This window comes from Megascapheus bottae, chromosome 4, assembly GCF_031878675.1.
Source record: "Megascapheus bottae isolate mThoBot1 chromosome 4, mThoBot2.hap1, whole genome shotgun sequence".
Taxonomy (NCBI): domain Eukaryota; kingdom Metazoa; phylum Chordata; class Mammalia; order Rodentia; family Geomyidae; genus Megascapheus; species Megascapheus bottae.
The window spans coordinates 12462910-12487754 of NC_143512.1; the positions used below are offsets into that span (position 1 = coordinate 12462910).

At 43.7% G+C, this 24845-nt stretch overlaps 3 protein-coding genes across 3 annotated transcripts; all 3 read right to left on the minus strand.

The window, feature by feature from the left end:
- Positions 1-4444: 4444 nt before the first annotated feature.
- On the minus strand, positions 4445-6904 carry LOC150064011 (protocadherin alpha-4-like). Its single transcript, XM_090332201.1, has one exon. The coding sequence runs from the start codon at positions 6902-6904 to the stop codon at positions 4445-4447; it is 2460 nt and encodes an 819-aa protein (XP_090188327.1).
- A 5230-nt stretch (positions 6905-12134) lies between these two features.
- Positions 12135-14689, minus strand: LOC150064012 (protocadherin alpha-2-like). The gene has a single exon (XM_090332202.1). The coding sequence runs from the start codon at positions 14592-14594 to the stop codon at positions 12135-12137; it is 2460 nt and encodes an 819-aa protein (XP_090188328.1). The 5' UTR covers positions 14595-14689.
- A 6384-nt stretch (positions 14690-21073) lies between these two features.
- LOC150064013 (protocadherin alpha-1-like) lies at positions 21074-23671 on the minus strand. Its single transcript, XM_090332203.1, has one exon. The coding sequence runs from the start codon at positions 23513-23515 to the stop codon at positions 21074-21076; it is 2442 nt and encodes an 813-aa protein (XP_090188329.1). The 5' UTR covers positions 23516-23671.
- Between the last annotated feature and the right edge of the window lie 1174 nt (positions 23672-24845).

The window sequence follows — 24845 nt, forward strand, 5'->3', positions numbered from 1 at the left end:
CTCAATTCGGTGAGAGGAATGAGTCCTCAGAACATTGAAAAGTTCAGCAAGAAAATTCATGTGGGAGGGGCAGATTAAATAATTACGGAAAATGCAAGAATGTCCAGATTTCTGCTTATTGCGAGACCATTTTAAATGAAATCCAACATGTTGAAAGTATTGGAAGAGTACATTTTCATACATCTTTATGTATCCCATGTTACATTGACTAGAAGCCAGTATGACAATTTACTCATACTTTGCCATCAGTATTTAAAATAGAATAAATTGTCAATGTTATACTGTATAAATGCTTAAATTAACTGTCACAAGTAAGATAAATAAGCAATCGCACTGATGATGTTTGTTTTTGTGAGATTTTTATCATTTCTAGTTGTGCCAGGTCATAAAGAAGAAAGAAGCCTTTAACGGGTTTTAAGGGTTTTCTTTTTATACTGAAGATTGGATCTAGGGTGTTCTCTATCCATACTAGAGCTAGTACCCTACCACTGAGGTGTATGCCCCAATTCTAATGATTATTTCTGAAATATGTATGAAGTAATTACAATTATAAATATACCATTGGTACTTTGATGCATCTTGAAAGGTAGTCTAGTTTGTGAGTCAATTTTTGATCATTTAATGTGCATGAGTTGCTTTTGACAAATTATTTTAATAATACATATTTTATCATATTTATGTAATACCAAATACAAAACATAATGACATGGAGAAATTTATAACAGAATAGTCTCCAGTACTGATTAACAGGAGTTGATACTAAATTAATACTGAAGACTCTGGTGACTTAGCCCACGTTTAGCATGCCTACCTGACAAGCTCAAAACTCTTAAGTTCAAACACCTGTACCCAAAAATAAAATTAAAGTATTAAAAAAGATTCAGTCAATGTGTACATAAGGTACAAGTGAACAATTTCTATCCCCTAGACATCTCCTTAGGCAACTTGATCAAGAAAAAAATGTCAATAAGAAGTCAGTAAGAATTTATCGGGAAACATGCTGTTATTCTCAGAAATCTTGGAACATCGGAATATAATTTTAAAAGCTTATTACTCTCCTACAGCAGAAATGTAGTGGTGAAACTTCCAGTAGCACAGATTTTATCTGACTATACATTCTGCAAGCATGTCTCAAGGAGCTTGTGAGTAGCCATGATACTCTAGGATGTTGTTCTTTAAAAGGGGTGAGGAGGTTTCTCCCTCACTCATTCAAGTCACTTATTTTCTCTGTAAAGTCTCAGTTAAACTTTTCTAGTTTTCTAGTTCACAGCAAATACATATATATATATATACATTTATTATACATATGTATATATTAAATATGTATGTATGTATGCATGTATAGTCACTGTTTTGAGACTATAAGTTTCCAGTATAAATAGCCTGTATTAGGGAAGGAAGGAGCCTGGAGGGGTGGCTGAGGCCTGTAATCCTAGCTACTCAGGAAGCTGAGATCTGAGGATCTCGGTTCAAAGCCAGCCCAGGCACTAGAGTCTGTGAGACTTTTACCTCCAATTAACAACTAGAAAACTGGAAGAGCTCAGGGACAATGCCCAGAGTTCAAGCCCCACAACTGACAAAAAAGAGGGAAGGAGTGGAGGGAGAGAGGGAGAGAGAGAAGGAGGGAGGAAGGGAGAGAGGAAGGAGGGAAGAAGGAAGGAAGGAAGGAAGGAAGGAAGGAAGGAAGGAAGGAAGGAAAAGGAAAGGAAAGAGAAAAGACATTTCCAGCCTCTAAATCATTAAGACTTTGTAATAAACAATTAAACTGTGTTTGTTTGTGTTTTTGCCAGTCCTGGGGCTTATACTCAGAGCCTGGGATCTGTCCTTGGACACTTTTTGCTCAAGGCTAGCACTCTGTCCTTTGAGTCACAGTGCCACTCCTGGCTTTTTTTGTGTATGTGGGACCCAGGAATCAAACCTAGGGCTTTGTGCATGCTAGACTAGCACTCTACCCCTAGGCTAAGCTCCTGGCCAAACTTTGTTTTTTAAGTTTTAAGTTGACTTAGACTTACTGACCAGACTCCCTGTCCCTTTTAAAAGCAGATCTCAATATGGAAATGGTCCATTGGCCGTAATTGTAAAATGGCTGAAGCTATAATTGCATAGTGAAAGTTATTTGTATAGATCATGGTGTACGTATGTATCTGGAGAATAAACACCAAATAATTAAGATGCAAATGGTAAAAGACAGTTTTAGGTAGTTATTTCACCCAAACTCATTTCTGTGGTTAAGAAAAGTAAAGAGAAAACATTTCGAGGCTGGATACTCACACCTGTAATCCTAGCTACTTAGGAAACTGATGTCAGAGGATCATGGTTCAAAGCCAGACCACTCAAGAAAGTTCGTAAGACTCTTATCTCTAATTAACCACCAGAAGAAGGGAAGTGGTGATTTACTCAAAATGGTAGAGCACTAGTCTTTAACAAACACAGATCTCTGGGAAGCAACGAAGCCCAGAGTTCAAGCCACATCACACACACACACACACACACACTTCTCATTTCCAGGTGTAACATTCACTAATACATTTCAGTCTTTTAATTACTCATTATAAGAGCTTTCAATGAAAATCTAGTCAACCTATACCAGAATTCACATTTCATTAAGAAAAATATACACTTGCAAGCCCAGCGCACTGACTCATGCTTGTAGTCTTACCTACTCAGGAGGCTGAGATCTGAGAATCACAGTTCAAAGTCAGCTCCAGCACTACAAAGCGGGGAGACACTTTTTTTGCCACTACTGGGTGGGCTCGGGGCTTGAGCACTGTCGTTGCACTTTCTCAAGGCTAGAACTCTACCACTTGAGCCTCAGCACCACTTCCGGCTTTTTGCTATGTATGTGGGGTACCAAGGAATCAAACCTGGGTCTTCCTGCATGCTAGGCAAGCACTTTACCACTAGGCCAAACTCCGGCCCCTCGCGGGGAGACTCTTATCTCCAATTAATCACCAGACAACCCAGAATGTAGGGCTATGGCTCAAAGGTAGAGGGGTAATCTTGACCTGAAGACCTCAGGGACAATGCCCAGGCCTGGGGTACAGCAGTAGCCTGGAGTGGAAGAGATCAGGGACAGCACAGAGGCCGAGTTCAACCTTCATCCCCCCCCCAAATTTTCACTTCCAATAAGAATGTTGCCAGGTTTAGCCAGGTGGGGTGGCCCATGCCTGTAATCCTAGCTTCATAGGAGGCTGAGATCTAAGGATCAAGGTTCAAAGCCAGCCCAGGAACAAAAGAACCTGAGACTCTTATGTCCAATTAACTTCTAGAAAATGGGAAGTGGGGCTTAGCACAAGTGTAGGGTGGTAGCCTTGAGCTGAAAGCTCAGAGACAGCGCCTAGGCTCAGTTCAAGCCACATGACCAACAAAAAAAAGGAATGTTGCCAGTTGTAACAGTGAGCACACAGTGATAGAAAATATAATTCCAGAAATTGTGTAGGTGCCAGAGAAGAAAGTGAGGCACTGCACAGTAGAGGCCAAAATGCACTAAGTTGATAGCACTGATACTGAAAGAATGACTCACCAAACACAAAAACTACTGAAGACTGGATCAGAATACTCTCCATTTAGAAAGAAAAGATAAACTGGGTACAGGTACCTCAAATTGTAATTCTAGCTCCTCAGTATGCTTAGATCTGAGGATCAGAGTTCAAAACCAGACCAGGCACTAAAGACAGTCGGACTCTTATCTACAATTAACCAATAGAAAACAGGAAGTGGCGCTGGGCTCAAGGACTAGGGTGTTCAAGGATAGCACATGAGGCAGTGGTACAGTGATAGACTTGAGATGAAGATTACATGGGGTTCACGCTCCACAACCAACAAAAAAAATGCAGCAAATGTACAAAGTAAACAATGCACTTCATTTCCAATAATATTCTAAAACTGCTTATGTCCGTTGGAAAAATGTATTTTATAACTATCATTTTCATTTTCTAATCTGGTTTTGAAGTTTTGAGAAAAAAACATAGCTAATGTTAAAATACTAAATTTATTAAAGCATTTTAACTGTTTCAAGTAGCTATTATTCATGGAGAGATTTAATTATGAAGAAGACATACACACGCACACCGAAAGTTAGACAAGCGGGATGGCTGACGTCTGTAATCCTACCTACTCAGGAAGCTGAGACCTGAGGATCATGGTTCAAATCTAGCCTCGGCACTAAAGAACATAAAACCCTCCTTTCGAATTAACCACTAGAAAAGCGGAAAAGGCGCTGTAGCTCGAAGAGTAGGTGGGTAGCCTTGGGCTGAGGAGCTCAGGGACAATACCCAGACCCAGAGTTCAAGTCCCACGATGGACCCAAAGGGAAAAAAAAAACCGCAAGGATCCAACAAAATTATGAGAATGGATCATTTAATTCTCCTGTGTGAATCTGTGAATCTCTGATTCACACACAGGCAATGTTGCCTAGTAGGACAATGATTTAAAGGAGAGAATTTCACATGTACATGAATAAGATATAATGAATAAACTGAAATCTTCTACAACTGACAAGGAAGAGGAAAATTCCTACCTTGCCTATGTAATCTGAGTCTGAGGGCTGCTGTCTTTCTTCTGCGGAGTTCGGGCCTTGAGGAAGGCTGGGGCTGAAGGCCATGAGGTCGGTCTTGGGCGGGCCCTCCCCGGAGCACACCCTCTGCCTCCTCTGCTGCGAGTAGGACCAGCTCCCCACCGCGCTGGAGCACACCAGCACCGGCTTCCCAGGCGCGCACGCGCCCTGTGTGGGAGACCCCCAGCACCGCAGCGCCACGTACAGCACCAGCGTCAGCACCAGCAGACTGGACACGGCGCAGATGGCCACGATCAGGTACACGTTCACGTCCACCAGCGACGCCTCTGGGCCAACGACACCCAAAGATACCCGGGAAGTCTTGGGCTCCTGGCCGCTGTCCACCAGAGACACCAGCACCGTGGCCGTGGCCGTGAGCGCCGGCTCGCCGTGGTCCTTCACCAGCACCAGCAGGCGCTGCCTGGGCGCGTCGGCCTCGTCCAGGGCCCGCGTGGTGCTGATCTCGCCCGTGTACAGCCCCACGCGGAACGGGCTGCGCGCGCCATCCGCCCCCGCCGGCGGCTGCAGCTCGTAGGACAGCCACGCGTTGTAGCCCGAGTCCGCGTCCACCGCACGCACCTTGGTCACCACGTGGCCCGCGCCCACCGAGCGCCACAGCGCCTCGCTCAGCGCCCCGCCCCCGGCCGGCGCCAGCAGCGCAGGCGCATTGTCGTTCTCGTCCAGCACGAACACCTGCAGAGTCACGTTGCTGCCCAGGGCAGGCACGCCGGCGTCGCGCGCGCTCACCTGGAACCGCAGCAGCTCCAGCTCCTCGCGGTCCAGCGGCTGCAGCGCGTGCACCTTGCCGCTCTCCGCGTGCACCGACACGTAGCTCGACAGCGCGCGCTCGCCCACGCGCCGCTCCACCAGCGCGTACGACACGCGCGCGTTCTCCTGCGCGTCCGCGTCCCGCGCCCGCACCGTGAAGATGTGCGAGCCGGGCGCGTTGTTCTCCTTCACGAACACTGTGTACTCGGCCTGCGCGAACGCGGGCGCGTTGTCGTTCACGTCGGCCACCTCCACTGACACGCTGGCCGTGGCCCACAGCGGGGGCGAGCCCCCGTCCCGCGCGGTCACCACCACCTGGTAGGCCGAGACGGTCTCTCGGTCCAGGGCGCTGTCCAGCACCAAGGAGTAGTAATTCTTGAAGGTGGACACCAGCTTGAAGGGTGTGTCAGGCATCAGGGTACATGTCACCTGTCCGTTGGCTCCTGAATCGCGGTCTGATACACTGATCAGGGCTATAACAGTGCTCAAAGGCGCATTCTCACTGATCGGAAGTGATAGAGACTTAAATTCCACATACGGGACATTGTCGTTAGTGTCCTGTATTTCTACAATAACTCTACAGTGGCCAGATAATGGGAGCTGTCCTTTGTCTATGCCCTCCACCAAAATTTCATAGGACTTGTATTCTTCAAAATCAATATAGCCATTTACACTGATTTGACCTGTATTTGTATCTATGTGGAACTTGTTTTTCACATTTGGTGCTACATCGGTTGAAAATGAATAAACAACGTCCCCATTCAAGCCTTCGTCTAAGTCAGAAGCATTGACTTTAATTACCAATGTTCCATTTGGAACGTTTTCTGGCAATTTCACTGTATACAGCGTTCTGTCAAATACCGGAGCATTGTCGTTGGCATCCAGTACTGTGATGAGTAACTGAACCGTGCCAGTCTGCTCTGGCTTGCCTCCGTCTGTGGCTGTGAGCACTAGAAAAATCTCCGGTGTTTCTTCTCGGTCTAAAGATTTCCTTAATACAAGCCCAAGACCTTTTACCTGGTAATCATGTGATGGTTTTTCCAGCGAAAAATACTCACTAGGGCTCAGTCTGTAAGTCAGCAGAGCATTGGCTCCGATGTCTGCATCTGACGCGCCCTCTAGTGGTACACGCGTGTCTAATGGCCTGGATTCTGCAATGAACAGATTCTTCTGTATTGACGGGAACACCGGCGGGTTGTCGTTGACGTCCCTCACCTCCACCTCCACGTGGAACACCTGCAGCGGCCTGTCCACGATCACCTCCAGGTGGAGGCTGCACTCCGCGCTCCGCCCGCACAGCTCCTCCCGGTCCAGCCGCGAATTCACAAACAGAATGCCATTCTGCAGATTCACCTCCAGAAGGTCCCCGCGCTCCCTGGACGCCACCCGGAACAGGCGCGGCACCAGCTCCGCCGGCTCCAGCCCCAGGTCCTGCGCGATGCGGCCCACGAAGGTGCCGTGCGGGGCCTCCTCGGGGACCGAGTAGCGCAGCTGGCCGCTCCCAACCTCCCAGATTGCGGGGAGCAGAAAGGAGAGCAGCAGGGGAGGGGCTCTCAGGCCTCCACTTCTGGGAAACACCATCGCAAAACAGTACAACCGTCGTACCCCCTCGCTTTAATCCGAAATCATACTTTGAATTTCGTCTCTTCAATCATTTTCTCCTTGCCATGTCTGTCTGCTCTCCCGTTGAGATGAAATGGAGCTTCCTGTGTTAATGTATGGTGACTGGTACCTTAATCCCAGTGAAAGATTTTTTGGTATACAGCGACATCATGTGGCTCAATCGGTAAGTAGTGTATTCATCTTTTTCATGTGCTTTGGACTTGACCCACATTTTCATTTGCACCTAATTAATTTCCTTCAAATAATGTGTTTACATTTTATCAAACCACATTCATTTGACTTATAACTGAAATTATTCGAGTTCATAACATACAGAAAAATATTCATTTTTATTTCTTTTGAACCATGAGGATTATTCTTAACGTTTACTATGTGACAAGTGCTGTTCTGTTTATCCTAGTGGAACTGTCCTATCATATTTTTACATCATTTCTCTGAGACAGACATTAACATAATTTTCTAGCGGTGTGTGGGAATTATGTACCTAAAAACAGAGATTATGTAACTTAAAAAGTCAGTGGTGGTGTATTTGTGCAATCTCATTTAAGATGAAATTTCAATTGATAATAAAAATTTTAATTGTTTAGGTTTCCAAACTACATCTCATGGAAAAACTAGAGTATTTGTGTTTTATGTCCCCCACAGATTAAAATATTAGTGTTTTGGGGGCCAGGAGTTTGGCCTAGTGGTTGAATGCTTGCCTAGCATGCATGAAGACCCGGGTTCGATTCCTCGGTACCACATACATAGAAAAAAAAAAGCCAGAAGTGGTGCTGAGCCTCAAGTGGTAGAGCTCTAGCCTTGAGAAAGTCCAAGGACAGTGCTCAGGCCCTGAGCTCAAGCCCAGGATTGGCAAAAAAAAATAAATAAAATATTAGTGTTTTGAAAATATTTATAAACAACCGAAAAAAAGAAAATATTTATAAACACATCAAAATAGAGAGAGAGACTTTTCCATTCTTATGGCAGTTGTCATACATAATGAATAGATTCTAAGAAAATAGTTTCATCTATATTCATTGCTAGAATGTCTGTTAAATAACTCTTCTGTGTCGGAGGTCCTCAAATACCAAGGCACCGCTCTACTACTAAGATATATCCCAGGCAAGAATCCGACATTCACAATGAAGCTCTTTCATAAATTTGGTTCCTATTGCAGAACAACGGTGATATAGAGTTTTGTTACACTCACACTGCACCAAGTAACAATAAATTTGTGTTTAAAATGTCCATACTATTCATGCATTTTTCTTTATCTGTGTATCCTAACATATTCACAAAAGTGAAAACTGATGGTTATGATCTCCACTCTGGAATAGTTACCAGAAAAGTTGTTACTTGAAAGATCATTTATTGGACATACCCAGGAAAAAAGAAAACTTACTTCAGAATATGACTTAGTCAACAACATACATACATAAGAGTAAGCAACAACTTATTCTAAAGACCTCTCAATTCAGTGAGAAGAATGAGTCCTCAGAACATTGAAAAGTTCAGCAAGAAAATTCATATGGGGGCAGAATAAATAATTATGGAGAATGATAGGATGTTCATATTTTTGTTTCTTGCTAGACCATTTTAAGTGAAACCCAACATGTTTAAAATATTGGAAGAGTACATTTTCATACATCTTTATGTATCCCATGTTTCATTGACTAGAAGCCAGTATGACAATTTACTCATACTTTGCCATCAGTATTTAAAATAGAATAAATTGTCAATGTTATACTGTATAAATGCTTAAATTAACTGTCACAAGTAAGATAAATAAGCAATCGCACTGATGATGTTTGTTTTGTGAGATTTTTATAATTTCTAGTTGTGCCAGGTCAGAAAGAAGAAAGAAGCCCTTAACGGGTTTTATGGGTTTTCTTTTTATACTGAGGACTGGATCTAGGGTGTTCTCTATCCATACTAGAGCTAGTACCCTACCACTGAGGTGTATGCCCCAATTCTAATGATTATTTCTGAAAGTTATGTATCTAGGAAGTAATTACAATTATAAATATACCATTGGTACTTTGATGCATCTTGAAAGGTAGTCTAGTTTGTGAGTCAATTTTTGATCATTTAATGTGCATGAGTTGCTTTTGACAAATTATTTTAATAATACATATTTTATTATATTTATGTAATACCAAATACAAAACATAATGACATGGAGAAATTTATAACAGAATAGTCTCCAGTACTGATTAACAGGAGTTGATACTAAATTAATACTGAAGACTCTGGTGACTTAGCCCATGTTTAGCATGCCTACCTGACAAGCTCAAAACTCTTAAGTCCAAACACCTGTACCCAAAAATAAAATTAAAGTATTAAAAAAGATTCAGTCAATGTGTACATAAGGTACAAGTGAACAATTTCTATCCCCTAGACATCTCCTTAGGCAACTTGATCAAGAAAAAAATGTCAATAAGAAGTCAGTAAGAATTTATCGGGAAACACGTTGTTATTCTCAGAAATCTTGGAACATCGGAATATAATTTTAAAAGCTTATTACTCTCCTAGAGCACAAATATAGTGGTGAAACTTCCTGTAGCACAGATTTTATCTGACTATACATTCTGCAAGCATGCCTCAAGGAGCTTGTGAGTAGCCATGATACTCCAGGATGCTGTTCTTTAAAAGGGGTGAGGAGGTTTCTCCTTCACTCATTCAAGTCACTTATTTTCTCTGTAAAGTCTCAGTTAAACTTTTCTAGTTCACAGCAAATACATATATATACATTTATTATACATATGTATGTATTATATATGTAAATATGTATGCATGTATAGTTGCTGTGTTTTCAGACTATAAATTTCCAGTATAAATAGCCTGTAATAGGGAAGGAAGGAGCCTGGAGGAGTGGCTGAGTCCTGTAATCCTAGCTACTCAGGAAGCTGAGATCTGAGGATCTCTGTTCAAAGGCACCCAGGCACTAAAGTCCATGAGAATCTTACCTCCGATTAACAACTAGAAAACTGGAAGAGCTCAGGGACGATGCCCAGAGTTCAAGCCCCACAACTGACAAAAAAAAGAGGGAAGGGAAGGAGGGAGAGAAGGAGAGAAGGAAAGAAGGAGGGAGGGAAGGAGGGAAGAAAGAAGGAAGAAGGAAGGAAGGGAGGAAGGAAGGAAGGGAGGAAGGAAGGAAGGAAGGAAGGAAGGAAGGAAGGAAGGAAGGAAGGAAGGAAGGAAGGAAAAGGAATGGAAAGGAAGGAAGGAAAAGGAATGGAAAGGAAAGGGAAGGAATGAGAAAAGACATTTCCAGTCTCTAAATCATTAAGACTTTGTAATAAACAATTAAACTGTGTTTGTTTGTGTTTTTGCCAGTCCTGGGGCTTATACTCAGAGCCTGGGATCTGTCCTTGGACACTTTTTGCTCAAGGCAAGCTCTCTGTCATTTGAGCCACAGTGCCACTCCTGGCTTTTTTTGTGTATGTGGTGCCTAGGAATCAAACCTAGAGCTTCGTGCATGCTAGACTAGCACTCTACCCCTAGGCTAAGCTTCTGGCCAAACTTTGTTTTTTAAGTTTTAAGTTGACTTAGACTTACTGACCAGACTCCCTGTCCCTCTTAAAAGCAGATCTCAATATGGAAATGGTCCATTGGCCGTAATTGTAAAATGGCTGAAGCTATAATTGCATAGTGAAAGTTATTTGTATAGATCATGGTGTACGTACGTATCTGGAGAATAAACACCAAATAATTAAGATGCAAATGGTAAAAGTTTTATGCAGTTATTTCACCCAAGCTCATTTCTGTGGTTAAGAAAACTAAAGGGAAAACATTTCAAGGCTGGATGCTCACACCTGTAATCCTAGCTACTCAGGAGGCTGATATCAAAGGATCATGGTTCAAAGCCAGACCACTCAAGAAAGTTCGTAAGACTCTTGTCTCTAATTAACCACCAAAAGAAGGGAAGTGGTGATTTACTCAAAGTAGTAGATCACTAGTCTTCAACAAACACAGATCTCTGGGAAGCAACCAAGCCCAGAGTTCAAGCCACATCACACACACACACACACACACACACACACACACATATTTTTCATTTCCAGATGTAACATTCATAAATTTCAGTCTTTTAATTACTCATTGTAAGAGCTTCCAATGAAAATCTAGTCAACCAATACCAGAATTCAGATTTCATTAAGAAAAAAATTCACTTGCAAGCCCAGTGTCCTGACTCATGCTTGTAGTCCTACCTACTCAGGAGGCTGAGATCTGAGGATTGGGGTTCAAGACTAGCCCAGGCACTAAAGACTGTCAGACTCTAATCTACAATTAACCAATAGAAAACAGGAAGTGGTGCTTGGCTCAAAAGGTAGGGTGATACCCTTGAACTGAGGAGCTCAAGGATACCACACAGGCGCAAGGGCAGGGTGATAGCCTTGAGTTGAAGATAACAGGGACAATGCTGGGGCCGGGGTTAAAGCTCCACAACCAACAAAAAAAAGAACAATTCAGTAGTTTTCTTTCCTAGGACTTGTTAAACGCCAAAAGACATTTTTGAACTGTATATTTGAACAGATTGATAGCTTTTTCTGTGTCATTTCTTTTGAGAACCTTTTAATAATAAATATCTAAAAATAAAAATGCAGCAAATGTATAAACAATGCACTTCATTTGCAATAATATTCTAATAAAATGCTTATATCCATTGGAAAATGCATTTTATAACTATTATTTTCGTTTTCTAATCTGGTTTTGAAGTTTTGAGAAAAAAACAGAGCTAATGTTAAAATACTAAATTTATTAAAGCATTTTAACTGTTTCAAGTAGCTATTATTCATGGAGAGATTTAATTATGAAAAAGACATACACACACACACAGAAAGTTAGACAAGCAGGATGGCTGACGTCTGTAATCCTACCTACTCAGGAAGCTGAGACCTGAGGACCAAATCCAGCCGCGGCACTAAAGAATGTCAGATTCTTCTTTCAAATTAACCACTAGAAAAGCGGAAAAGGCGCTGTAGCTCGAAGAGTAGGTGGGTAGCCTTGGGCTGAGGAGCTCAGGGACAATACCCAGACCCAGAGTTCAAGTCCCACGATCGACCCAAAGGGAAAAAAAAAAAACCGCAAGGATCCAACAAAATTATGGGAATGGATCATTTAATTCTCCTGTGTGAATCTGTGAATCTCTGATTCACACACAGGCAATGTTGCCTAGTAGGACAATGATTTAAAGGAGAGAAGTTCACATGTACATGAATAAGATATAATGAATAAACTGAAATCTTCTACAACTGACAAGGAAGAGGAAAATTCCTACCTTGCCTATGTAATCTGAGTCTGAGGGCTGCTGTCTTTCTTCTGCGGAGTTCGGGCCTTGAGGAAGGCTGGGGCTGAAGGCCATGAGGTCGGTCTTGGGCGGGCCCTCCCCGGAGCACACCCTCTGCCTCCTCTGCTGCGAGTAGGACCAGCTCCCCACCGCGCTGGAGCACACCAGCACCGGCTTCCCAGGCGCGCACGCGCCCTGTGTGGGAGACCCCCAGCACCGCAGCGCCACGTACAGCACCAGCGTCAGCACCAGCAGACTGGACACGGCGCAGATGGCCACGATCAGGTACACGTTCACGTCCACCAGCGACGCCTCTGGGCCAACGACACCCAAAGATACCCGGGAAGTCTTGGGCTCCTGGCCGCTGTCCACCAGAGACACCAGCACCGTGGCCGTGGCCGTGAGCGCCGGCTCGCCGTGGTCCTTCACCAGCACCAGCAGGCGCTGCCTGGGCGCGTCGGCCTCGTCCAGGACCCGCGTGGTGCTGATCTCGCCCGTGTACAGCCCCACGCGGAACGGGCTGCGCGCGCCATCCGCCCCCGCCGGCGGCTGCAGCTCGTAGGACAGCCACGCGTTGTAGCCCGAGTCCGCGTCCACCGCGCGCACCTTGGTCACCACGTGGCCAGCGCCCGCCGAGCGCCACAGCGCCTCGCTCAGCGCCCCGCCCCCGGCCGGCGCCAGCAGCGCAGGCGCATTGTCGTTCTCGTCCAGCACGAACACCTGCAGAGTCACGTTGCTGCCCAGGGCAGGCACGCCGGCGTCGCGCGCGCTCACCTGGAACCGCAGCAGCTCCAGCTCCTCGCGGTCCAGCGGCTGCAGCGCGTGCACCTTGCCGCTCTCCGCGTGCACCGACACGTAGCTCGACAGCGCGCGCTCGCCCACGCGCCGCTCCACCAGCGCGTACGACACGCGCGCGTTCTCCTGCGCGTCCGCGTCCCGCGCCCGCACCGTGAAGATGTGCGAGCCGGGCGCGTTGTTCTCCTTCACGAACACTGTGTACTCGGCCTGCGCGAACGCGGGCGCGTTGTCGTTCACGTCGGCCACCTCCACCGACACGCTGGCCGTGGCCCACAGCGGGGGCGAGCCCCCGTCCCGCGCGGTCACCACCACCTGGTAGGCCGACACGGTCTCTCGGTCCAGGGCGCTGTCCAGCACCAAGGAGTAGTGATTCCTGAAGGTCGACACCAGCCTGAAGGGTTCTTTGGGCGTCAAGGAGCAGGTCACCTGACCGTTCACCCCTGAGTCGCGGTCGGACACAGTGATGAGTGCGATGACGGTGCCCAGAGGAGCATTTTCTTGGACAGGAAGCGAGAGTGATGTTACTGAGACTTCTGGTGTGTTATCGTTGATATCCACAAGTTTCACTGAAACTTTACAGTGTCCCGACATTTGTGGAGTGCCTTTATCAGAAGCAATAACTTGAAGTTCATAGGCTTTCGTGTCTTCATAATCTAATTTTCCCTTAGTTCTGATTTCTCCCGTGATGGGGTCTATGTTGAACTTTTTCAGTACAGGGGAGGACACATCACTACTGAAGGAATATACAACCTCCCTGTTTGATCCTTCATCTTCATCCGAAGCATTTAATTTAATCACTAATGTGCCGTTTGCAATGTTCTCGAACAACTGCACTTTGTAAATGGATTGGGGGAAAGTAGGCTCGTTATCGTTCACATCTAACACGTTAATAATGATTTGAACAGTGCCCGTGAGCTCAGGTTTGCCCCCATCGGTTGCCACCAGTAACAAATTCAACTCAGCACTTTCCTCTCTGTCCAGAGATTTCCCCAGCACAAGAAACAAAGATTGGCTTAGCTCATCATTTGTCTGTATGTCTAGAAAGAAAAACTCACTGGGGCTGAGTTTGTAGGAAAGCAAAGCGTTTACTCCAATGTCTGCATCCGATGCTCCCTCCAGAGGAACCCTGGAGTCCAGCAGCTTTGACTCAGGAAACCGAAGAGTCTTTACCGTAACTGGAAACACGGGCGGGTTGTCGTTGACGTCCCTCACCTCCACCTCCACGTGGAACACCTGCAGCGGCCTGTCCACGATCACCTCCAGGTGGAGGCTGCACTCCGCGCTCCGCCCGCACAGCTCCTCCCGGTCCAGCCGCGAATTCACAAACAGAATGCCATTCTGCAGATTCACCTCCAGAAGGTCCCCGCGCTCCCTGGACGCCACCCGGAACAGGCGCGGCACCAGCTCCGCCGGCTCCAGCCCCAGGTCCTGCGCGATGCGGCCCACGAAGGTGCCGTGCGGGGCCTCCTCGGGGACCGAGTAGCGCAGCTGGCCGCTCCCAACCTCCCAGGCAGCCAGGAGCAGAAGTGAGAGCAGCAGACATTCCCTGACCTCTAAGTCTGGTCTCCTGGATTTCATTACTAATCCTCAGTGAGTAGATCACATCAAAGGAGTTCGATTTGCAAAAATTTAAATATTCCAATCCTTTTTCAAGTCCTGCTGCTTCTGTTATTGTTCCCCTATCTGGAATCACAAAGAGGCTCTGAGTATCTTCCTTTTTTTTTTTTTTTTTTTTCCTCTTCTACAGGGCACTCTCTAGTAGACAGCGACACCATGTGGCTAGGATGTAGTTGTGTGTTATCATTTTAAACATTTAACTGTTTAATAGGGTTAATAATCATGTTATTATGGAATTTTTATCTTTTGAAGTTGAACATTTATGTCCATTAGACATTAATTTCCCTTTTATTGTGGCCTCATATATAGAAGGCCACAATAAATGCTACTGTACTTTCTGTTTCTATAAATTTCACTACTTTAGATATTTCTTATTAGTTAACTAATAACATATTTTCTTTTTTGCCAGTCCTGGGGCTTGAATTCAGGGCCTGATCACTGCCCTTGGGCTTTTTTCTCATGGGGAGTGCTCTGCCACTTGAGCCACAGCAACACTTCTTGCTTTTCTATGTATGTGGTACCAAGGAATCAAACCCAGTTCTTCATGCATGCTAGACAAGCACTCTACCAGTAGGCCAAAGTCCCAGCCCCAATAAAATATTTCTTATGACTGGCTTATCCATCTTCACACAATGTCCCAAAGATTCTACAATTTTGTAATATGTGGTAGGATTTCTTTATTTTCTGATGCTTTTTTTGATGTTCATTGTGTGTCCATTCTTCATTTTGTATTTCCATTTTGTCATCCATGAACATTTGGGCTGCTTCTACCCCTTTGATACTCTATATCGTGTGCAAATATCTACTGCAAACCTTTTTTTCTATTGTTTTAATTATGTTATTACTTTTGTGTGTATGCCACTCCTTGGCTTTGAACTAGGCACTACCCCTGACCTTTTACTCAGAGGTACCTAGCTACCACTTGAGCCACTGCTCCACTTCCAGCTCTGTCAGAGGTTAATTAACGTTTAGTCTCATGAACTTTCCTATCTGGGTTGGTTACTTTCCAGATCCTCAGATCTCAGCCTCCTGTGTAGCTAGGTTTACAGGTATCATCCATTAGTACTAGGCTTATGTTATCTATTTCTTCAAAGCAAGAACATATTATATTTTTTGATATTCAAATTCTGATATTCAAATGCTGATATTCAAATGCTGATATTCAAATGTGTCCAGTGCTTCAAGAAGTATCCCTACCCATATTGCTCCTTCCCCTCTGATCATTAAGCCCAAATATCATGTTATACTTAACGCTGCTTTTATCATATAAGAAGTATTGACTATTATGACTGTTTTAACCCTTCTTCTTCAGAATAGTCTCTGGAAAAATATATCTATCTACATCTGTCACTGTTGTTTTGTTATTTAATTTTGATTCTTGCTTTACTTGCAAATGATTGGAAATTAATTCTTATTAATTCTAATTAATTTCTTATTTGTACAACATTATCAATTTAGGAATGTTGTCTATATTATATTTTAATTTAATACAAGAGCAATACAAATGATCTTCTTTTCATTACTATTATATGATTCTTTTATTAGCTGGCTTGTTTGTGAGTAAAGTATGAAAATAGAATAATAGTAAAATGAGTATAAAAGTAAAACCACTTGATAAATGGTTTAGCAAGCAAAATAAACAATAACATGTCATTTTCAGTTATTCTTTGTAAAATACTAGTAAGCTGAAACTTGGGTTTAGCTTTGTATGGCAAAGAAGAAAATGAAATTCCAAATTTTACAGTGTTCATTCTGAAAGTAAAGAAAATCTAGCTGCGGGTGTGGAGTTTGGCCTCAGAGTAGAGTGCTTGCCTAGCATACACAAAGCCCTGGGTTCAATTCCTCAGTACCATATACATAGAAAAAGATGGAAATGAGGCTGTGGTAGAGCTCTAGCCTTGGGAAAGCCCAAGGACAGTGCTCAGACTCTGAGTTCAAGCCCTAGGCCTGGCAAAAAAAAGAGCAGGTCTGCATATCCATATAAAATGATTAGGAAAGTAACTCCAGATTTATAGTTTCTTTCCACCTATTCACTGTCTCAAATAGATTTTTCTCATAAGGAAATAGTCAAAGAATCATTTGGGCTGAATTTTATTAGTTTAGTAACTGCTGAGATAAAAGTGTCCCATTCCTAATAGTCAAAAAATTTAAAAAATCCTATACTGGAGTTTATATATACATCTTTTGTTTAGTCCTTGTAATGGTTCCCCAGTTGTTCATATATGAATCACGTGTCAATACCTGAAGCCAGGAAATACAAATCAGACACATCTAAATTATATAGACTGAAAGGGGAAAGGTTCTTGTGGAAGCCATGACATATCCCAAATTTTCCTGGCATTTAAGCTGTCTGCCAATGGCTTTCAGGTTAGCCATTTTAGTATTACATATCCAAGCAATTTTACATAAGCAGTGGTCATATATTGACTAATATTATACCTAGATTCTAACTATTAACTCTAAAACATGACTTGATTGAGACAATTTTTGCAATTTTATAAGTTAACTATGTTGGATTTTCAGAATGGCATAGAAGGCAATAAGAGGCATTAAGATGTTTTTCAGGCTTTTTGAGGATGTAGATTATCTGTCTTCCTCACCCACAAAGCTAGGATTACCATTGCCAATTCCCAAGCATTCCTCTGGTGAACAAAAGAAACCAAGAAGAAGCCATACTCAACAAGCACCACCAACTTCACTTGACATCCTGATATCTATTGTATGTTAAAAAATATTCCTGAAAGACCTCTGAATACAGATGCTCTCAGAATGTGACCTTGTTTGTAATAATGGCCTTTGGAGATAATTAGGTCAATTATATTAACATGAGATCATCCTAGATTTGGGCTCATTATGGATCCAATGGCAATAGGCCCTAAGGTTTTTAAAATAACGGAAAAACAAAAAGTACAAAGTGTCACAAAAATGTGAATACAGACACAAGAAACTGAATTATGTTGCCACAAGTAAAGGAATATCAAGCATTAACTGAAGCTGAAGATGCAAGGAAGAATTTTCCCCTAAGTCTGGAGGAGGAATGTGGTCCCACCAGCACTTAATTTTAAACTTTTGGCTTCTAAAACTATAAAAGCAAAAGTTTCTGCTTTCTTAAGTCATCAGCTGTGTAGAAATTTATTGCAGCATGAAAATAAAATTAACACAGTATCCACTTTCAAAATTGGATCGCTTGTATCTATTAAATTATAAATTCTATAGCATGAACAAGCCTAAAAATTTATTCTTAGAGAAGCTTCAATGTGATACTTGCTGAGACAAATACAAAAAAAAATCATAAGGAAAAGAAGAAGGGGAAATAGATTGTGCTAAGCAAGAAAAAAAGAGCTCTATGATAATGTCAAAGTCAGCTTATCAATTTTCATGCATCACCTTTTACATATAAGAAAAATAAATCACAGCAGGTTTCTCCATGGATTCCAAATTACCTAATCTGCATGATAGTCAAATTCATTGCTTGACATGTTTGTAGGAATGTCCCCCTGTCCCCTGTAGGAATGTCACCTCTTACAACATTCTCCTCATGAAATGTATTCTTTTCATGGTAGTTTAATAACACTGGAGCCCTGACGAATATATTGTTGAATCACCTATCCTTATTTCTGAAATAAACATAACTTCATTTGTGAGTTCTCTGTGGTGTTAGGAGCCTTCTTCCAACAACTTTTTTCCTACATATGGGCTCAGTGTCCTAGATTTCTTTGACTATGTGTCATCTCAGTAACAACTTGTGTTATTGTACTTGTTGTAAGAGGAAAAGATTAGCAGAAGAGAGTCTTGTGCTGATTGTTACATGAATTGTGTCTCAAAGAGACACATACAGTTCACTGGTCACAGAAAATCACACAGTTGTAGTTCCCCAAGGCATTAGAGAAATGAATCCTTCCAATGGTCCCAGAAGGAGAAAACCAGAAATACTAATTGTGTCTACTGAACTTCGTAATTCTAAACCCATGTATTTTGGTTCAACAATGATTTACCTCCAAGTTAAGGTTTTCAACTAACCCAGAAAAACTTTACCCTTCACAACAATCATTGTACTATTATAATATAGGAATAATAGTTTCTTTGTTCTTAGATGCATAATGTATAAACAGAAAACGTGGTTTTCAGTAGTAATCCAAATACAGTTGTGAGAAGGAATGCATAAATTCCCTCAGGCTATATTTAAAGATCAATGATATTATAAAAAGAACTTGAATTACACTAATAATAGAACTGTTTGTCTCAGTGAAGTATAAGAGATAATTCCTTTTCAATCTTTATAAATTAATAAAGTGAGATGTAAAGGGTGGCACTGATCAAGATGCATTACATACATATACATAAATAGACATTAAATTTTAAAACCATTTGTAGAACTATTTGAAGATAATAATTAAAAAGAACAAAAAAACTAGATAAATTAAGATGTGTCATTATAATTTTAAACACCAAACTCTAATTCACTTTGTTCAGGCTTAATTACAGGAAGAGGTGTTAATCCTTTCATACTTTTTTTTTTGCCAATCCTAGGGACTGAACTCAAGGACTGAGCACTGTGCTGGGGCTTTCCTCAAAGCTCGTGCTCTACCACTTGACCCACAGCACCACTTCTGGCTTGTCTCTGTATATGATACCAAGGAATCAAACCTAGAGCCTCCTGCATGCTAGTCAAGCACTCTACCACTAGGCCATACTCCCTGCCCACTTATTTTAGTTTGGTCTCAAAGTACACTTCCTTCTATCCCTTTCAATTATTTATTTTAGTTGTTTTTAGGGCATTTTCCACCTACTTAATTTTGTTTTTCTCTTGAACTGAGGTAATAAGAACTAGACTTATCTGTCACTGCATGCTAATTAAACATTGATTTTTAAAAGAGGGAATGGTCTGCTTTGTTTCTAGAAAACTTGTTAATAATAGCATTATGTTGCCTATTTTAAAGATCACAAATAGAATGAAGTTCCATTATATACACTTGGTTTCACAAAGAAAATTGAAAAAAAATAAAATTAAATCAAATTCAAGACTTGTATAATTCCATTGTTACTTTAAATAGTTTAGAAAGGATTCACTGGATATAGTTGTGCTGAGTGTATTGAGATATTACAGTAATCTCAACATAAAAAGGGATGAGTAGGGGGATTTCAGTCTGTGCCTGATCCCCAATTAGAAACATGAACTACTATCTACCTGAAACATAGCCAAAAGAAGCTGGAGTATAACTTGAGTTATGGGGTGGCCACCCAGAGTGAATCACTGGCTTTTGTTTTGCTTTGGTCTTGTTTTGATTTCCTTTGAGAAAAAGCTACCTGTGTTGCCCAGACTGGCCATAGATGTCACATCCTCACACTTCAGCTTCTCATGTGCAAAGCCACAGCTTCTCATGTGTGTCACCACCCACCACATCTTTTGTTCTTTCCTTTTGGCTTTTGGAAAGAATACTTTAAAATATTCTTTTTGAAACAAATGCCAAGCCAGGTGCAGAGGCTCTCACCTGTACTCCTAGCTACTCAGGAGGCTGAGATCTGAGAGGCTGAGATCAGGGGATAGTGGTTCAAAGCCAGCCCCGGTATTGAAGACCATGAGATTCATCTCCAGGTAATCACTAGAACACCAGAAGTGGGGCTGTGGCTCCAGGGGTAAGGAGGTAGGCTTAAACTGAAGAGCTCAAGGACAGGGCCCAGGCCCGGAGTTCAAGCCCCATGACCCACAAAAAAAAAAAATTCAAGGACAATATACAGGCAGTGAGTTCAAGCCCCAGAACTAGCACACAAAAATTTGATATGCTTTAGTGTAAATTACCTTAAATATTTAATAAAGGTGCATTATAATAGAACAAACAAGGTTTTGAACATTTGAAGAAATCTAACAATTATACTATTTTCCCTAAAGGAAAACTGAAGGTTCTCTTCACAGTCATTGGAAGGACTGAGTGGATTAGAACAGCTATGAGCAAAGTGTAGATGTTCCACACTGTTCCTTCACTAAATCTAAATGACAAGTTCATATAAAAACACATTTTCTACTCCCTGGGATTGACATCAGAAAATTATTCAAAATGGCAAGTGAGTCGTTATATATTATAGAAGTGTGCAAAATAAAATTTAACTTACATATACTTTAAGTTTAGAAATTTGAGAAGATAAATAGTTTCTGGAACTTTGTCCACAGGGATTTTTCAGGGAATGTCACTGGGGGAGAGGGGGAATATAAGGAATGAAATAAACATTAAGATTATATTTCATCTTGTTGAAACACGATATTTTACATAATGAACTCTTTGTTCCCTAGCCCTTGTGAGGCCCTCTGTTCCATCCACAACAACGCCAAAAAATTAAAAATCAACATTAACAGTATTGAAGTATTTCTTAAAGAATCCTATCATGTAATGTCTCTACATTACTTTTTATTTCCTCGCCATTTCTAAGAAAGATTACATAAATTAAATATAAAAGAGAAAGTTAAAGCGAAAGATTTTTTTGTAAGTTAGACTTACGTTACCAGAAGGATCCAAATTTACTTCTGGGTGATCACCTCTTTCTGGTAAATTCACACTTGGAGACAGGCCTGGGCTGAAGGCCATGAGGTCGGTCTTGGGGGGGCCCTCCCCGGAGCACACCCTCTGCCTCCTCTGCTGCGAGTAGGACCAGCTCCCCACCGCGCTGGAGCACACCAGCACCGGCTTCCCAGGCGCGCACGCGCCCTGTGTGGGAGACCCCCAGCACCGCAGCGCCACGTACAGCACCAGCGTCAGCACCAGCAGACTGGACACGGCGCAGATGGCCACGATTAGGTACACGTTCACGTCCACCAGCGACGCCTCTGGGCCAACGACACCCAAAGATACCCGGGAAGTCTTGGGCTCCTGGCCGCTGTCCACCAGAGACACCAGCACCGTGGCTGTGGCCGTGAGCGCCGGCTCGCCGTGGTCCTTCACCAGCACCAGCAGGCGCTGCCTGGGCGCGTCGGCCTCGTCCAGGGCGCGCGTGATGCTGATCTCGCCCGAGTACAGCCCCACGCGGAACGGGCTGCGCGTGCCATCCGCCCCCGCCGGCGGCTGCAGCTCGTAGGACAGCCACGCGTTGTAGCCCGAGTCCGCGTCCACCGCGCGCACCTTGGTCACCACGTGGCCGGCGCCCGCCGAGCGCCACAGCGCCTCGCTCAGCGCCCCGCCCCCGGCCGGCGCCAGCAGCGCAGGCGCATTGTCGTTCTCGTCCAGCACGAACACCTGCAGAGTCACGTTGCTGCCCAGGGCAGGCACGCCAGCGTCGCGCGCGCTCACCTGGAACCGCAGCAGCTCCAGCTCCTCGCGGTCCAGCGGCTGCAGCGCGTGCACCTTGCCGCTCTCCGCGTGCACCGACACGTAGCTCGACAGCGCGCGCTCGCCCACGCGCCGCTCCACCAGCGCGTACGACACGCGCGCGTTCTCCTGCGCGTCCGCGTCCCGCGCCCGCACCGTGAAGATGTGCGAGCCGGGCGCGTTGTTCTCCTTCACGAACACCGTGTACTCGGCCTGCGCGAACGCGGGCGCGTTGTCGTTCACGTCGGCCACCTCCACCGACACGCTGGCCGTGGCCCACAGCGGGGGCGAGCCCCCGTCCCGCGCGGTCACCACCACCTGGTAGGCCGAGACGGTCTCTCGGTCCAGGGCGCTGTCCAGCACCAAGGAGTAGTGATTCCTGAAAGTCGACACCAGCTTGAAGGGTTCTTTGGGTGTCAAGGAGCAGGTCACCTGACCGTTCACCCCGGAGTCGCGGTCAGACACCATAACGAGAGCAATGACCGTGCCAAGGGGAGCATCCTCTCGGATGGGTAAAGACAGTGAAGTGATCGCCAGTTCTGGTGCATTATCATTTACATCCAGCACTTTCACCAAAACCTTGCAGTGATTTGACATCGGAGGACTTCCTTTATCAACTGCCTTTACGTGAATTTCATACGATTTCTTTTCTTCATAGTCCAGATGACCAATTACTCTAATTTCCCCTGAGCTGGAATCAATTTTGAATTTTTCTTGAATGTTTGGAGGAACATCACTGCCAAAGGAAAAGGCCACTTCCCCATTTACACCTTCGTCGGCATCAGAGGCGTTTAGTCTGGTCACTGATGTTCCGTTTGCTGCAGTCTCTAGTAAGTGAACTCTGTACACATCCTGGTCAAATACGGGAGCATTATCATTAACATCAAGGACAGTGATTAGCAGCTGAACGCTACCTTCCAGTTCCGGTTTACCCCCGTCAGTAGCAGTCAAAAATAAATGAAGTTCTGGTGTTTCTTCTCTATCCAAAGATTTCCTCAGTTCAAGCGAAAGCGATTTGCTCAGTTCATCACTTGCTCGTATGTCCAAAGAAAAGAAATCAGTGGGACTCAACGTGTAGGTGAGAAGAGCGTTGGCACCAATGTCTGCGTCCTCAGCGCCCTCTATGGGAAACCGCGAGTCTACCTGTCTATTCTCAGGAATAAATATCCTTTGTTGTCCGTGCCGGAAGACTGGGGGATTATCATTAATATCTTTAATCTCCACCTCCACGTGGAACACCTGCAGCGGCCTGTCCACGATCACCTCCAGGTGGAGGCTGCACTCCGCGCTCCGCCCGCACAGCTCCTCCCGGTCCAGCCGCGAATTCACAAACAGAATGCCATTCTGCAGATTCACCTCCAGAAGGTCCCCGCGCTCCCTGGACGCCACCCGGAACAGGCGCGGCACCAGCTCCGCCGGCTCCAGCCCCAGGTCCTGCGCGATGCGGCCCACGAAGGTGCCGTGCTGGGCTTCCTCGGGGACCGAGTAGCGCAGCTGGCCGCTCCCAACCTCCCAGATTGCGGGGAGCAGAAAGGAGAGCAGCAGGGGAGGGGCTCTCAGGCCTCCACTCCTGGGAAACACCATCGCAAAACAGTACAGCCTCCGTACCCCCTCGCTTTAATCCGAAATCATACTTTGAATTTCGTCTCTTCAATCATTTTCTCCTTGCCATGTCTGTCTGCTCTCCCGTTGAGATGAAATGGAGCTTCTCGTGTTAATGTATGGTGACTGGTACCTTAATCCCAGTGAAAGACTTTTTGGTATACAGCGACATCATGTGGCTAAGGTGAATTTTACAGCCATTCGTTGATCTTTGAAAATACAGTCTACGTTACTTTTCAAGGTATTCAATGCAATCATTTTCAGTTTATGGCCTTAAAAAAAGGACATCCAACTCTCATGGAACTCCGTACCTTTCTTTAGCTATTTTATCCCCAACATTACATTTGGATTTAATAAAATTCAAGATATCCTCGTGTCATATATTTTTTATTAAATACTTGAATGCTGAATACTTGTTTGCCGAAGTTTTAATATTAATCTATTCTGGCCATTGAAGTTCACCTATTCTAAGACAGTATTGAGTATTTTATATGATATTAACAGTATATGACATTTTAAGGATTTTGTCTGCTATACATTTCAAATGTCTTCATTGTATGAACAGCTTCATCATTTTCTAACTTTACGTGTTCAAATAAAGCTATTTGGAAGCCTCCCTTTGTTGCTTCCTATGTAACAATGGTCTAAATTTTGAACTCATAACTTTGGTTTCCAAAAGTCATTATTCCAAGGGGCCAGGAGTTTGACCTAGTGGTAGAATGCTTCCCTAGCATGCACGAAGACCCGGGTTCAATTCCTTGGTACCATATACATAGAAAAAAGCTGGAAGTGGTGCTGTTGCTCAAGTGGTAGAGCTCTGGCCTTGAGAAAAGTCCAGGGACAGTGCTCAGGCCGTGAGTTCACGTCCCATGACTGGCAAAAATAAAAAAAGAGTCATTATTCCATTATTAAATTATTGTCCACTAGATATTTTTGGTACATCAAATTTTCAACCAAACCTTTTTCCTCATTAAAATCAAACTTTTTTACAATTTAATAAAGTTTATATCACTATCCAAAACAAAACCAAAAAATCTTATGAGTCCACAGACATGATGAAAAACAAACTTACAATATAAAGATTATGTTTTTAGTAGAACTCATTGGAGGATGACTTATCAATAAATCTCTTCAACTTCAGTTCAATCCCTAATCAGAACTCTATAGTAATATCAAACTTTGACTTAAAACTAAAAAAACAAATTCCCTCTCATTGTTCAAAGAATGTACTACTTTAGACAGTAAGAATATTTGTTACTGATATGATTAAGGATGTCTTTATTATTAGAAAACTTATAACCTTGTTTATTTT

Bases quoted from the DNA above. Each gene is read 5' to 3' on its own strand.
- LOC150064011 (XM_090332201.1), bottom strand. From the start codon at position 6,904: ATGGTGTTTCCCAGAAGTGGAGGCCTGAGAGCCCCTCCCCTGCTGCTC.
- LOC150064012 (XM_090332202.1), bottom strand. From the start codon at position 14,594: ATGAAATCCAGGAGACCAGACTTAGAGGTCAGGGAATGTCTGCTGCTC.
- LOC150064013 (XM_090332203.1), bottom strand. From the start codon at position 23,515: ATGGTGTTTCCCAGGAGTGGAGGCCTGAGAGCCCCTCCCCTGCTGCTC.